The sequence below is a fragment of the Suricata suricatta genome, chromosome 15 (genome assembly GCF_006229205.1).
Source record: "Suricata suricatta isolate VVHF042 chromosome 15, meerkat_22Aug2017_6uvM2_HiC, whole genome shotgun sequence".
Lineage (NCBI taxonomy): Eukaryota > Metazoa > Chordata > Mammalia > Carnivora > Herpestidae > Suricata > Suricata suricatta.
In genome coordinates, this window is record NC_043714.1 from 4,845,858 (window position 1) to 4,861,949 (window position 16,092).

General features: G+C 41.4%; 1 protein-coding gene across 5 annotated transcripts in view; it reads right to left on the reverse strand.

The window, feature by feature from the left end:
• Positions 1–4,906: 4,906 nt before the first annotated feature.
• The window catches only part of RB1CC1 (RB1 inducible coiled-coil 1), a 90,421-nt gene continuing 79,235 nt past the window's right edge, over positions 4,907–16,092 (reverse strand). For 2 of the 5 annotated variants that reach the window (XM_029923935.1, XM_029923932.1), the window contains exons 19-24: positions 14,531–14,585; positions 13,407–13,454; positions 11,184–11,242; positions 9,411–9,538; positions 7,060–7,130; positions 4,907–6,290 (exon numbers count right to left, since the gene is read on the reverse strand). In XM_029923935.1, the coding sequence (XP_029779795.1) occupies positions 6,213–6,290; positions 7,060–7,130; positions 9,411–9,538; positions 11,184–11,242; positions 13,407–13,454; positions 14,531–14,585 (439 nt within the window). In that variant the 3' untranslated portion in view covers positions 4,907–6,212. Of the gene's footprint in view, positions 6,291–7,059; positions 7,131–9,401; positions 9,539–11,183; positions 11,243–13,406; positions 13,455–14,530; positions 14,586–16,092 lie in introns of all 5 variants that reach the window. The other 3 variants (XM_029923933.1, XM_029923931.1, XM_029923934.1) reach the window with 2 other exon arrangements.

Consider the following 16,092-nt stretch of genomic DNA (forward strand, 5'->3'; position numbering starts at 1 on the left):
GGGAGCACACAGGTGCCTAGATCTTCTCTGATGACCTTTGTCTGGGAAGACAAGCCAAACAAGGCTAAAGGATACACATGTGACATGAAAGAAGTGAGATTAGCTGATCACGCTACCCGTTCAGTTGTTTTTGACTGTAAACTGACGTAAGAAACACTTAAAAGGCATTTTTCTATCAACCCCAAAGGGCTCATTTAAATTTCAAGATGGTTAGTAGACTTTTCTTGTTTGGAAATGAAAAAATAAGTATCAGGGCACCTGGGTGGCTCAGCTGGTCAAGTGTAGGACTCTGGATTTCGGCTTAGGTCATGATCTCACGGTTTGTGGGTTTGAGCCTTACATCAGGCTCCATGCTGACCGCAGAGAGCCTGCTTGGGATTTGCTCTTTCCTCTCTCTGCCCCTCCCTCTGCTCATGGGCTCTCTCTCTCTCTTTTAAAATAAACAAAATTCCTAGACCTGTACTTTTATCCATTTATTGTGTAATATGATTAGTTCTCTAATACCTTTAAATCCTGTCAAAAAAAAAGTTTTCATATGTTGTTTTCCATGAAAATTATACTTCATTTAGAGAAAAACAGAATTGTCAAAATAAAAATGGCTGTATTTAATGTATGATTATTCTTTTAAGTTTATTTATTTTGAGCGAGAAAGAGCACAAATGTGGAGGAACAGAGAGGGAATGAGAGAGAATCCCAAGCAGGCTCTGCACTGTCAGCATAGAGCCTGACTCAGGGCTTGAACTCACGAACTGTGAGATCATGACCTGGGCAGAAATTAACAGTCAGACACTCAATGGACTGAGCCACCCAGACGCCCCTCTAATGAATGATTCAAACTAAAATAGGGATCAAAATGTTTAATGTTTTCAAATATATTTTAACATATATATTCTAAAAATATTTTTATTATGTTTTAACATTTGAGAGAGTGCACGTGCATGCATATGCTGAGTGGGGGAGAGGCAGAGAATGAGACAGAGAATCTGAAGGAGGACCCTGTGCTGTCAACCCAGAGCCCGGTGTGGGGCTCGATTTCACAAACGGTGAGATCATGACCTGAGCTGAAATCAGGGGTCTGATGCTTAACTGAATGAGCCACCCAGGTGCCCCTAAAATTATTTTACAATACAAACTAGGAATGTTAAATACTCTTTAATTGCTGCTACATCCTTTTTTTTTAAATTTTATTTTTAAGTAATCTCTACACCCAGCAGAAGGCTCGAACTCAAGAGTTGCATGCTCTTCCGCGCAAGCCAGGCAGGCACCCCAAGTACTGCTACAGCTTAACTCTGGAATGAGAATTAAAATCTTTATTTGTAAGTTCTTGTGTAGACATCTTTATGCCAAGGAAAAAACACAGGGAAGACAACAGAGGGAGTTTTTGGTGCCTCTTCGTATCCCTAAATATATCATGGCTGTCATCTGCTCTCATCTGAGGTGTCATGGTTTAGCTTCTGTGTGGTTTTGGAGGTGGGTGGGGGCTAGGTGGGCTTCTATGCCCCTTATTTGTACAGCGAGTAACCACAGCATTGATGGAGAAGCCGAGGAAGCCTGCCCTGAATCTTCTAGTTAGTGTTTAAAAAGTACATAGATGGGGCACCTGGGTGGCTCAGCCACTTTGGCCAGGTCATGATCTAATGGTTCATGGGTTCAAGCCCTGTGTCGGGCTCTGTGCTGACAGTTCAGAGCCTGAAGCCTGCTTCAGATCTGTGTCTCCCTCTCTCTCTGCCCCTCCCCCACTCAGACTCAATCAATTATTTTTGACAGGACACGGGCAGCGAAGGGTCAGAGAGAGGCAGACACAGAATCCGAAGCAGTTATTCAATAAATCGGAACGTGGGGGAAAGCCCGAGGTTTTAAGGAGTGCACAGTTGTCCACTTTCATCAGCTGTGAGATTGTGGTTTGAGGCAAAATTAAGAGTTGGTTGCTTAACCAACTGAGCCCCCCAAGGCACCCTCAGAATTCATAATTCTAAACAGGTTGGATAAAGAGATGAACTTGTATGTAATCATAACTGAAATTGCAAGGAGAATTCAGGCATCATATACGCTTGTGAGATTTGGCTTTACACTTGTAGGAGTTAGGCACTCTAAGAAACTGAGCGGTTATGTCAGAAGCTGGAGCCGGTTGGGTAGACAGTCCCTGGTAGAGCAGAATTCCAAAGAGATTACCAGTGACACCTGCATCAGCCATTCACTGGGTAATATTATTAGTGACTGGTGGAGGAATTCGTCAGTGGCATTTCTAAACCAGTCTGGATAAGGACTCTTACAACATCAATTGGGAATTAGACTGTCAAGAAGTATCTTCGCTATTGGCTTCCCCAAAACTGGAGACCTTTCAGAAGCAACAGAGAAAATCGGTAAAAATTTTTTCACCCTGCAAGTGTTGGAAATTCCTGAATTCTCCATATTATAGTGATAGTTTAATGAGACTGGAGGATTCCTCCGTCTAGCTTGGTCTAGCACTATTCTGAAGGAAAAGGGTGACATCTATTAAAATGGTTTAAGAGCACAGCATTTTAATGGGGCACGGACACTAGATCAAGAGGCATCACCAGGTGTGTTCTTAGGGGACACAGAAAGGTACTGCCTTGACGAGGAGAGCACAGAGACCCCATCTTGCATTTTATTACACGAGGCTTGCCAGCCTGTCTCCACTAACGTGAGGACTGGGGTTGCTCATAAGACACATTTACTTTAAGGCAGGCATGGGGAAGAGGTGGGCTCAGTCTAAATGGCCTCCAAGTGTGAGACACCTAAGAAGTATGTAAACCGAATAGCTTTCAGCTGACCGTAGAGTCTCGTTACCACTATGTTAAGAATTGCTTGAAAGAATTTCCATCTTACGGTTATAAATTATCTAAAGTATTTTTGAAAATTGGCCCAAGATGGCTTGTTTATAGTCTGAGACTATGACTGATAACAAAAGCTATCGATTGGTGGACAAGAACAGTTCTGCTTCCGGGGGTTGCTGGTAAGTAAAATACATATTTATGGAAATCATTTTAAAGTATTACCTCAAGTTTTGTGGGTTTAGACATTAAATCATATGCTATCCAAAAGAAAAAAAAATCAAGGCTATCCATAACTATTTCTAAATATTGAAGGCCAGTGGCTGTTTTGCACCCAGTCTCAGAAAGAACTGTTGTGGTGTAAGAAATGCCATCCCCCACCCACCCCTGCCCCCCACCACTCCTACCCGTGGAATCCGGCTGGGTTTTGTTGCTTTGACCAAAAGACAAGCGACACACTGGACTTCCAGGCGTCTGACTTTGGCTGCCTGCCTTTTAGGAGCGCTGCTGCCAGAGCTCAGAAACCCAGGGTGTGCAGACAGGCCCCTCGAGGGGCAAAGCGTCCCTGAGGGCAGCCCGACCCTTCAGCCCCTGCTGAGACGGCGCAGCGTCCAGCCCGAGCAGAGCCGACCGCTGACCGCAGCCAGGTGAGCACGTAACGGGTTGGGGGCGCGCTGTGACACAGCACTGGACACCGGATACAGGAATGAGCCCCCAGAGCGCGCCGCGGCCCGGCCCTGGGGTCGGGAAGCAGAGAACCCGCGACCGGAAGCTGGGAAGATAACGGCGTGCTGTGTAAGCGGCGAAAGCGAGGCGGGCGGCTGGCTGGGGCAGACACTTCTAAGCGAGAATCGTCCGTGTTGGCTCTGTGTTAAGAGGCGCGGCGGGAGCCGGTTCCGGAACCACGTCTCCGGGGACCGTGACTTGATGGAATCAGATGGGAAGCAGCATTTGACAAGATCAACTAGGGCAGTTACGCAAGAGAGCGCGAGAAGAAAAAGGTCATCATAGCTCATGACTTTGCTCAGCAAACAGTATTTAGAGAGTCATGATAACGTAAGGCGAGGGAACCATTTGGAAAGCAACTTACTAAATTACTGGAAAAATAGCAGAGAAAGTTATGAAATAACTACAATTTCACGTAAGAAAGTAAACCGATACGTTGTTTAGCAAGAGAATTGCGGCATAGTTCTATTATCTGGCATAGAGAACAGGGGTTTGGGAAAGTATTAATTTCTCTGAAAGCTCTGCATGTCTTATACCGTGATAATTTAAAAAATAAAAAGTTTAATATTTGCTCCTTCCGTTCTTAGCATACACAGAGGATACTTTGCAGAAATCAGTAAAATTATCCACATTAATTCATGTGTGCTTAAATGCAGTAAAAAGACTTAAGCATAATTCTTGTAATTAAGAAAGCTACTTTCTTTCACTTTTGGGTAATGAATTTAACAGGTTTTGATTATGCAAAAAATCTTTATAATAGCTCATATTTGATGAATACTTAAATGTTTTTAGAATTCTTCAAAGCACTTTATATATTTGATTTAATCACAACTTCAAAATAACCCTATGAGGGAGGTCCTATTACAGCATGTGGTACATGAGAAAACTGAAGTTCGAAGTTTCTGGCTGCTGCCTAAAGTCAAAGTCAGATCTAGATGGAACTCAGGGGTTCTGCTGCCCAACACTCGGAACGTTGACCATAACTGTACAAAGGTTAAGGGCTCTAGAGTTGTGATTTCCAGGTTTCTCTTTCTAGGAAGTAAACTGCGTTTTCTTCACATGTGCTTTAGAAAGGGATCTGTGGACACGGATCCGGCAGATATAAAAGAGGACGTGAGGAAAACTATGAGCAACAAAACCCGGCATTAAAGCGCGGCATCGAGAGACGATGGCTTTCATGTCATGTGTCAGGGCTCTGCGGCCCCACAGCGCGACGGCCACAGGCGCACATGTGTGAAGGGCACCAAGCGCGTCAAAATGGTCCACCTGGCAGGTTCCTTCAGACTCAACCAACTCTGCCGAACGAAGCCACGCCGGGCAGAAAGGAGTTTCTGGCTGTGGTGTTCTCTGCCTCGAGACGCCATGCAAGGACCGAAGGAAACGTGTGAAATCATTTGTTCGTTTATTCATTAATGTTGTCAAATTCCGTTTTCTATACACTATGGTGTTTATTCCATTTTCTGTACTATTAGATATACACATTTAAAAAAATATTTAACTTATTTTTAAGAAGAAATTAAATATTTTTCTGGAAAAGAATCATTTTATTATTGTCCTCTAGCAACAAACCTGAAACAAGCCTCATCCAACTCCACTAACTCGTTTAAATACCTTTGCTCCAGTAGCAATGGGTCTAAGTATCGAGCTCACACAATTCTGGTCTACATAATACTGTTTTACCCTGTTACATAGTTTATAGTTAAAGAACATTTTTGTAATAAACATGTTTCTCTCTCGATATGATACAGAACAAGTTTTTCACACTTCCCAGCAATCACTCAAATATATTAAAAATGCATCCATCTTTAAAAGGCACACACATTTACAGGTTCAAATCTTTATTGTTTTAAAATTCTACATGTCTTTTACAATACAATATTTTGTTATTTAAATGACCTCTAGATGGTTAATGTACAATGAATATGCTTTTTCTGAAATCAAACCATGAATTACGATTTCATCAACATGATTATTCTAACCCAAATCATGAAGAGGCTGGGAAGGTTGGAGCGCCACCGGCACCCGCCTCCCCGGAGAACCCAGGGGGCCGCTGTCGACAGTGCCTTGGGAGATTGCAGATCATGGCTGACCTTAACATCAGTCAGTCAGATTACAAGTTTTTGTTCTGAAACATCAAAGGGCATCTAAAAAAATAAATGAAACAATTTGCTTTAGTAATCTACCGAGGCAAACTCAAAGTTATGATTATCTGCATGCAGTAACACTCCTCTTTAAATAGTTCTGAAGAATTTATACATTTTATAAAGAATGTGTTTTAAGAGTGCAAGTTTTCTGATATTGATTTCACAAAAGGACAAATGCTGGTAATAATAACTAACATTTAATATCTAAGTCCAAGCTAATGTATATGTAACAGGCAATTAATATGGCTATAACCATAAGCCACAATGCAGGGTATGCCCTTTGAGAAAATGAACTAGTTTGGTCCGCATTTCTAGTTATTTGGGTAAAAAAACCAAAAAACAAAACCATTTTAATTCAGCCAAGGGTTTTGATGAATTTATTGTTTTCCTAAAACGTAGCCAGTTAAAAAGTAAGTGATATACACCAGTGAAGTATATTGTCACGGTGAGTCCCTTATAAAAAGATGGCCTGCTGTTTTGGAGTGGTGAGTGAGCACTGTCGGGCAAGTCAGGAAAGTGTCACAGGACGCTGAATTTCTTCCTTGGGTTACACTTTCTTATTCCAGGACACAGCTTTCACTCTGTAAAACTTTGTCCCCAAAGGAACTTTGAATCTGTTTTGTGCCTAAGAAGAAAAGACAAGGAATCACTTAAAGGGTTAAAGCCAAACCACACAGGTGCAGGGCCTGGGGAGCACGGTGAGAGTGCCAGCCCTGGGGGGCGGGGGCGAGAGCACCAGGACTGGAGGGCGGGGCGAGCGGTCAGTCAGTCTGGAGCCAGGCACCCAAGATGCGCCCCTCCCCCGGGCCGGGAGTAACTGAACCGCTAGCGCTGAGGGATGAAAGGGCTGGCAATCACTGCTAAACAATGTTGTGCAAAGGGAGCCGCAGGTCACGATTCTGTGTCAAAGAGCTGTCAGCACGCAGTTCACGTCTCATTCGGGTTTGGAGCAGAGAGGCCCCACCCCGCTCAGGAGCCCCTAGGGACCCTGCAGCGCGCAGACGCCGCCCACGTCACAGTCAGGGACACATCCAGCCATCAGGTGTTTCACATGACCTCTCTTCCAGGCGGGCAGCAGATGAAAATAAGAAAACAACAACTCTGCCGTTTTGCACACAAAAACACTAGTGACTCGACTGTCACAGAACAGCAACGTGTATTTTTCATGCATGGGTTGGTGAATTGTCAATTAATCTACCCACCTCTACTCTCTAAAGTAACAAATCCTTACAAAATTGCTGGTTCATACTTGCACTCGTTAAATTCAAGGTGTAACTCACTCAAGTGAGCTAACTGGCCAATCACTGCCCTATTAACCATTTCTACGCAAAATCGTCTGCGAGTCTGAATCTTCATTGGGATTCCTAGGTTTTATTATCTGATGCAGTTCTTACCTTCTTGGCTTGACAGTATTCCTTCTCCATGACTTTTCCAAGTACCCAGGGTCGTCTAGATGCACCTGAAGCTAGAGAATGAAATTGTGAGTTTCTTTTTAAAAGTACAGTTATAATTACCCATGAAAACATTAACTGCCAGAATCAAAACAGATGAGTAAACTTCTCAAAAGTAAAAAGGTATAAAACTTCTAAAACTAAAATCCGTAAAAAACAAAATGTTTTATAGGACAAAAATGAAATCATTTTATACTTCAGCCAGTAATCTTAACTTTACTCATTAAATATTGATGGTAAATCAAACCACAGAACTAATAAAGTTCAAGAACGACAAATAATCTCCGAACAAATCATGAACGCATAAATCTAGGATTCTAAATTAGCTCGACAGCGCCATCTACTGAAAGTGCTAATGAAGATGACTTTCTATTTCTGAAAGCAGTTACTCAGACAAAATTTATGTTCTAAGTTCAAAGCAAAGCATTGCCTTTTGTGTGTGGGGGTGGGGGGTGGGGGGGTGCTTTTAAGGCCAGTGCTACAGGGAAGGTGCTGCCCCTGTCTCACGTCTGCACCGCCTGGCGCCTAGCGCGCCAGTGTTCACATGGTCGGTGCACAATCGATAAAGAATGAGGGCGCCCGGGCTAAGACCCAAACCCTAAGAAGGTGGAGCTTGCATGAAGGGGAGATGGGAGATGTGGGGGAGCCAGGAGGACAAGCTATCCCGCAAAGAGCCACAGTGTGACGACTAAGGAAAGTACTCATTTTATTTTTAAATTCATTGAAAAAGAAGTGAATAAAAGAGTTGACCTCAAAAGTATTTGGTCAATAAATGATCTGCAATTCTAACGCCTGTGAGATTCCCAAGAGAAGACAAAACTGATTTTTATTCCATAAATACAGTTGGGCAGAAGATGAAAGATATCATGAATAAACTATCAGAAATAAGAAGGTATAGATATACCATGATTAGAAACACAAAAGCCCCTGAAACACAGGATGTGGAAAATGCTTTACAGAGAAATACAGCGCTCCACAGATAATTCATGATTTCTGAAAAGAATGATCGAAAACTGAATGCTTATGTTTCACGTGAGGAGTAATGGGCCCCGTCATCAAGGGCATAGACATACTTTAATATTCCGTATTTCTTGTTTCAAAAGTGGGGAGGAGGGTAGAGTTTCTTGGTAAAGTAAAACTGTTAAATTCTTTTCTCCACGACCTATGAGAGCCCTTAAAGCGGTAACGTGCACTGTAAGCCTCTAAGGACATACAGTCAGTGTTTCCGAGACTTAACACCAACTCTCCTATTCTCGGGAACTGTACGCTGAAATTTATAAAGACAAAGATCCCTGATATAACTTAGCCCCTTATAGCTCTGGAAACAAAAACAAGCATGTGTTTGTGTATATTTATGTATTTACACACTTAGACATACATAAGCAGGATAAAACAAATGGGGCAAACTGTTAACAGGTGAATCTGAGCAAAGGTCTATGGGTTGTTTTTTTTTTACACTGTATTTATTATGTACCTTTTTGGTAAATTTCAAAATCATTTTCAAATAAAAATTTTGAAGATGTGAAAAGGCACAAAAACAGTAAGCTGTAAGCGTATCTTCTCATTTACCAAGGTTGTATGGAAACTGTACAAGCTAAGCACATCCCACCACCAACAGCCAGGATGGCGTGATCACGTGACATTGGCCTAATTCAGGAACTGGCATTTGCTCATGTTGGTAAGTTATTCCAAGCAGAAACAATGTAAATGGACAGATATGCCTGTATTTTAATAATTCTATTTAAGCTAAGAATCCCAAGGTATCTATTCTTTTTTAAAGATCAAAGCAATAGATAATAGACATTGTAATTTAATATATTTTAACAAAGCTTCTTACAAAAAGCCTAAAACAAAAAAACGATTGACAAGTTTAATGGAAAAAAAAAAAGGGTAGGAACACAAGATGAGAAACAGCATAGAAGAGGCATTTCACTGCTGGAGAATTTTTTTTCTAAAACTGGGTTTTATTACCTTTATAGACAAATGAGTGTGTACGAAGCTAAAACAGGCTACATTTATAGGAGAATGTCAACAAAATAATTCTGCTCTCGCTACGGCATATCTGATCCAATCTCATTAAGTCCACTCGGTTTTTTAATTGTCAGTAGAATCCAGGAAAATAATCTTGATAATATAGATTTTATAAAAATAAAAACAACAACAACAAAAAACCATATTAAGCAGAGTTCCTTCTTTGTGACTTAACTGTTAGACAGCAGGGAGAAAACCCTTTGATACTCTCTACTCTCCAGGTTTATTATTTTAGGGACGGATGTGACACTTACCACCCTCACCTGGTCTGAGATCCAGGGCAGGCAGAGACTCCGAATGCAGGAAGTACAAGGTGGGACTGACAGTAAACAACACGTAATTGTCATGACGCTCGTCTAGGATGATGAGCACCAGGTCCCCCACCTGAAAACTGACCGAGGGGATGCGTTTAGTGTCCTGAAGCGCTGCCACGGTCTTCTGGAAACGCTCAGTACACACTCTGCCGTGCTCAACCACACGCGCAAGCATCCAATACTACCTATTGTGTAAACAAAACAGAGGGAAGGAAACCCCCAGCACAGTCCTCTGGCCGCAGGACGGAGACATTCGGCCTCGTCCTCCAGGCGCACTGCACGCCGCACGTCCTTTCTCCCGTCCCCACGTACAGGGCTCTTCAATTTGAAAGAAGAACCGACTGTGTCCAGTTCATGTACTTAATCAGGCTGAAACAAGCCAACGGAAACTACTGCTTCAGGGGGTCAGGCCTGAAAGCTGGAGCAAAGACAAAGGAGTGGCTATGACTGCCCCCATGCCCTGAGTGACGGCCCCTTTGGAGTCGGTTTTAAAAATGTTGTTCAGAAGATGAACAGGCCTTGAAGGCTAATCTTGCGGCCTTCCTGAATTTATCTATCAGCTCTAGCAGTTTTTGGGTGGAGGCGTTTTTTTCTTTATATAGTATCATGTCATCTGCAAACAGTGAACGTTTTACTTCTTCCTGACAGAGCTGGATGCCTCTGAGGTCGTTTCGTGGTGTGACTTGTGGCCAGGACTCCCCGGACTGTGGGGAACAGAGGAAGCGGTGGCCGGGTGTGGGGCGGGGGGACAGGTGACTGGGATGAGCACACTTAGGTTGAGCTGAGTGACACAGAGAATGCGCAAACACTATGTTGCATACCTGAAGCTAACGGAGCGTGATGTTAACTATACTGGAGTTAGAATTAAAAAGACTTAAAGTCGCTGGGAAAGTCCGGACAAGAGAACAGTCGTTCACGCATTCCTGCTTGTCCTCCGCGGCCACTTCAGCTAAACTCTGGAATATTCTTCCAGAGGCAGACGGGGCCTCTCCAGGCAGTTTCTCCTTTTTTATAAAGCGCCTCTCATTCTAATCTCTGAAAGGCCACAAAGTGGATCTGCCTTGACAAACACCTGCTACATATGAGCAGATACCATTTAGCCCCCTAAAGCCACTGAGAAAAGATAAAATTCTATGAGATGTTGAGGGTCAGAAACCAAATGTCTGACAGACCTGACTACAGACAAAATATAGACGACTGACCAGCATTCATGAGCTGTTAACAACGCTCTTTGAAAACTTTATGAGAGAGACCCTCCTTTTTCAAAGAACCCACGCCAAAACCCGACATATTACTGTGAGGTAATGCGCTCCAGGAAGGCTGTCTGTGAAATGATTCAACTGATAAATTTAATAGTGTATTATGAATTTGTAGTATATCAATTTAAATGAAGTCTGAAAAATAAAAATGAGGCGGCATGAGCCGAAAAGTGAAGTGGAGTCAATATTTCAGAAACTATCTGTATGAGAATGCTAGTTACGGCTGTGATAGAACGGCTTGGAATGTAATCCTAATTTTTCCAAGAATAATAATTTAGAAAAACTTGGCTTTTTAATAAAAATTTTTTTACTACCAATGCATATAAAACACGCAGTTCGATGCACTTGAAATTTGAAGGATTATAGTCATTGAAATGTATTTCCATTAACACGTCAATACTATCTAAATCAGTGAATTTATTTCATAGGAAAAGCTTCCAGAAAATATAAATAAAATACTTACTCTCTAATAGCTATCTTTTCCGAATGTCTTGAGGACACTGAAGACATGCTCTGAGACATCTAAAGAAATGGACAGTTCATTAAGCTATTTATATAATTAAAACACGACACAGACTTATTAGGTCCATCCTGCAAGAGTTCCAGGTACAAGGTTCATTAATACAATAATTCCTTTCCTTCAACAATGATTTTCAGTGGACAATTTCACCTACATTTTTACTTGTATTATTTTCCTAATCAAATTTCACTGCGTTGCAAACTATTTAAGTATACTGTAATTCCATAGCTAAACTTAAAAATATCACAGGGAAAGAGATTAACAATTTTTGGAGAAGACTCTGCCGATTTTAACACATCAGTTTCAAATCTTTTGGTAAAAGAACACATCAAAAACTCTATATGAAAATCATATGCAAGGGCCCAATAACCAAGAAAAACAAATAAATACAATACAGAGTTGCTAAAGTCCCTCTCTTAGGTCCAAGACAACTTCTGAGAAGCTTCAACATAAAAACATTCCGAGAAGTGCTAACTGCGGACAGGTGTGACCGTCACCCCCTTCCTCTCCTGAGGAAGGACAAAATGCAGGGAGACCCGTGAGCGACGCGCCGCTGCCCTCGCTCGGCTGGGGCTGCCTGCTCCTCAAACAGGCTTGTGTCCACTCTCGACTCCATCACATGACACATGAGATGCACGTCCCCAGTCTCGGGGCCACATTTCCCGAGCAGAGCAGGGAGCACAATTCCAGGACAGATAAATGGATTTCTCTCATTAAGTCTAACACTGCTTCTCAGCAGTTCTGTTTGCCCTCCGAACATTATCTGGAATAATGTAGGGTCTCATTAGTGTTTGGAGACAAACCAAAAAGAACAATATGAATAATGAACAGAAGGCCTAAAAGTACAGCAATTTAGTATCAAAATCATCCAATGGTCTACGTACTGCAGGTGAAGACCAGTGTCACCGCCCATTTTCTAGACCATATTTTATTCAGATTTTTAAAAAAGCTTAAATGCTGCAGGCATTTGTTGTCAACGAGGGCTTAGATTGAAGAAAACACTGTGAGGACAGCTGTAAAGTCATGTGGACGTTTGCGTCGCAGGAGACCTCGCTCTGGGTGGGCGTGGGGTCGTCCGGGTCTGAAGGGCAACTTTCTTTCATTCACAAACACTTCCGGGACATCACCTGTGTAGCCCTCACTACTTGAGGCGCTGGAACATAAGACGGAATAACTGACTACACCCCTTGCCAAGCAGACCTTCTATCCCAGTGGAAATACTGCATGAAACAGCAGGGTGAATGGTGTCCAGGTCAGGCAACTCCTCTCAGCCTTTCTGAATAACGGGTTGCTCTACTTATAAAAAAGGCAAATAGCCTTAAGATTATCTTGGTGACAAATTAATGACTGACTCTAATGACTGTAGACTGACTATATGACTGACGACTACAGAATTAAGATGTAACTTTTGCTGTTCAAGTTAGTAGAGGCATGTGATAGAGCGAATGTTTCCCTACAAGATACTATTTTTAAAAAGCTCGATTCTAATTAGGATCTTGAAAACTTTTCAAAAGTACTGAACATACATCTTAGATTATTCCTATTTCCTGGTAAATTACAACTGTTAGAACTTGAAAAAAATGAAGTGCTTTGATAAAACAAGTAAGATCAACTGCATGACTGTTCAAGTAACTGATTAATAAGTTCACAGGTTAGAGTAAAGCTGAGATTAATTCAGAAGACTACACAGGGTGTCATGCAAAGTGTCAGAACTGAACATGTTCAGTTTAAAAAACAGAAAGTGAACGGATGTAATGTTTAATTATGGACCCTTCAGAGTGAATATGCTTATTTTCAAAAGGGCTATAAAGAGTACTTCTAACTTAGCTACTGCCTTAAGAATTCTAACTTGATGTTACAAATACATGTAATTATGGGATCCTAAGCGATCATAGCTTATTAGTCACCAGAAACATTGCCTTGATTTTGCTGACTGATGCCGACACTACATTAGTAAGGTAGTCTGGATGGTCAGTTTGACAGCCACAGAGAGCACCTGTGATCCACGGTCATCCCTCTGAGAATCAATCATCAATGACCCACACTGCCCAATGCAACTACCAGAAATAAACTAATCAGACCAAACAGATTTCTGATGGTATTTATAATGAAATGTGATGCAAAACATTTAAAAATGTTAACATCGATTGGCCAAGAATAACTTACCAGTCTTTGATTTAACCGCTTGTTTTCCTCTTCTTTCAATTGTAATGTCTGCAGGAGGAAAAAAAGGGCCCTGTGGTTTATGCCTCGTACCTTCTCAACCTGAAACTTCACAACTGTCAAAATTCCCTTCATCTTCACATTTTATGTTCTGATCTAGTATGAAACATTTGTGAGGACACTCTTTTTTATGGATCCTTTCCAAGTGTTTTAATTATTCACAGGCTTATAATTAGAACAATTTTAGGTACATTTACCTAAGCTGAGGGTTCTCACGGTTTAATATGCATTAGAATTACTTGTGGAATTTGTAAATATGCAGAAAATAGCCGAGATCTATTCCCAAAGACCCTGTAGGGGACAAAGAGGAGACAGGGGAGAGGAACAGATCCGGTCTGAGAGGATTCTGGATTTATAACACACACCCCAGGTAATTTTGACAAAGGTGATCACACAACCCTTCAAATAAGAAAAGAAAAGAATACAACGTTATAGAATTTTGACTCTGGATTCTTATCAGACGATTAAGCTTGAAAAGAGCAGGAGAAAATGCTGAAAATCTTAAAAGCCCATGAAACGAGAAGTGATCTATGAAAAAGGAAATGTTAACCCTGAATCAAAAGTACATATAACCTGAGGGCACAACTGAGAGGAAACCCCATATTGCTATTTTTATTTCAATTAATCTCTAAAAAGAGTACCATCCATAACTTTTCTTCTTTAGTATTCATACTCAATGTTTGCCCACTTCTAGAAAATATGTACCTGGTTTTTGAAATAAATACATGAGGTTCCTATTTATAATATTTTGTTGCGTTCTGAACTGTTACTGAATAAAACCACTACTCCCTATATTCATTCACAAAGACCACCAATCGTTTTCTCCAATATAGACTTCATTTACTAGGAAGAAATGACAAATAATAGACTGGAATACTATTACCAAATATTTAGCCACTTGACTAAAACAAAAGACACGATTTCTCAAAACAATCACAAAAGTAATCATTTTTTTAAAAGATGTACTTTATAAACACAGCTGGGTATGTTTCAACATAAAGCTTATGTGACTGCAACCCGGGCACGAGCACACTCAACCCGGCGTGTCAAGAAAGAAATTCACTTACGCGTTCTAACAGCATTATTCTCTGTTTTTCTTCCGATAGCATATGGATATTTTCTCTAAAAGAGAAGGATTTATTTCAGTTGAAGTCTTTTAAAATTCTGGACTTTACATTCTTCAGTAAGATTTGGAAATTTAACTATTAATACAGAGCAATTTAAAAATTAAATGTTTGGACTACATTTTCAAAAGCAGCCTATTTAAATCAGGACACATTTCAATGGTATATGTTCTTTGTGCCAGAGATCTTGAACCTAGATCGACCAACTTTTTGAAATGACAAGCAAAAAAAATTTTTTCCATGCATTTTTCTAGGGACCACGTCTTTTGAACTTGAAGTTGTCCCCCAGGGAGGAAGAGGCACTCCTCTTGCTCTGTGTGGGTTAACGTGTGTCCCCAATAAAGTGGTACTTCCTGGGTGGGTGGCTTCACCATTAACCCGAAACAAAATGCTACACATCTGTGATTAAGCCACCCACAGAACTTAAAGTTTTATTTCACAAAAAAACAAATCTCAACAAAGATTTCAGTAGTCTGACTGAGTGGAAATGTGCCAGTCCCCCTGCGCTCTGTGAATCTGCCTATCACACTAAAACACTCAAAAGCCAGAAAAGAAAAAAAAAATGTGTAAAGGGTATCGTCCTGAATTTTATATTTTTATTACAATTCTTTTTATTGAAGCGTAATTGGGAAAATAAACTGTGAGACATTCAAAGTGTAAAATATGACTATCTGACACACAAGCACACTGTGGAAGAAACATGGGTCCAACGTGTCAGCTGACACCTCACCTCCATCACGTACCTTTTGGGCAAGGCAGGGAGAACACTGACATTCTCCTCCCTACCGAATTCAATTCTACAACAAGGCGTTACCGTTTCCTGTCCCCTTGTTACAGCCTCTGGTCTGTCTTATCCATAACTTGTAACTGAAAGTTTGCAACCTTCTTCCAACCTTCCCCACACCAGCCCCAGCGCCTGGCAACCACTTTCCTACTCTATGGATCTGAGTTTTTCATGGCTGAATAAGAAGTCATATATTTTTGTCCACCATTTTTAATCCATTCATCCAACAAGGGATACTTGGGATGCTTCCATATATTGGCTACCGTGAATAATGGTGCCATGAACATGGGAGTGCAGAGATCTCTTGAGATACTGGCTTCACTTCCTTTGCACAGACATACCCAGAGATGAGACTGCTGGGTCATACGGAATAGTTCTTTTCATCTCTTGAGGAGCCGCCATACTGGCTCCCAGACTGGCTGTGCCAGTCCACATTCCCACAGACAGAGCACGAGGCTCCCGTTTCTCCCCGTCCTCGCCAGCAGTTGTTACCCACTGCCTCGGTAAGAACAGACACTTAGTAGATAGGAGGGGACTGATGTCTTGTGGTTTGGATTTGTATTTCCCTTACGATTGCTGATACTGAGTACCTTTTCCATGTACGTCTTCTGTATGACCTCTTTGGGAAAAGGTCTATTTTTTGCCGACTTTTTAACTGGTTGCTTCTTTGCTGTTGCGTTGTGTGTTTTAGATGCTTCAGTCATTAACAATTCATCAGATA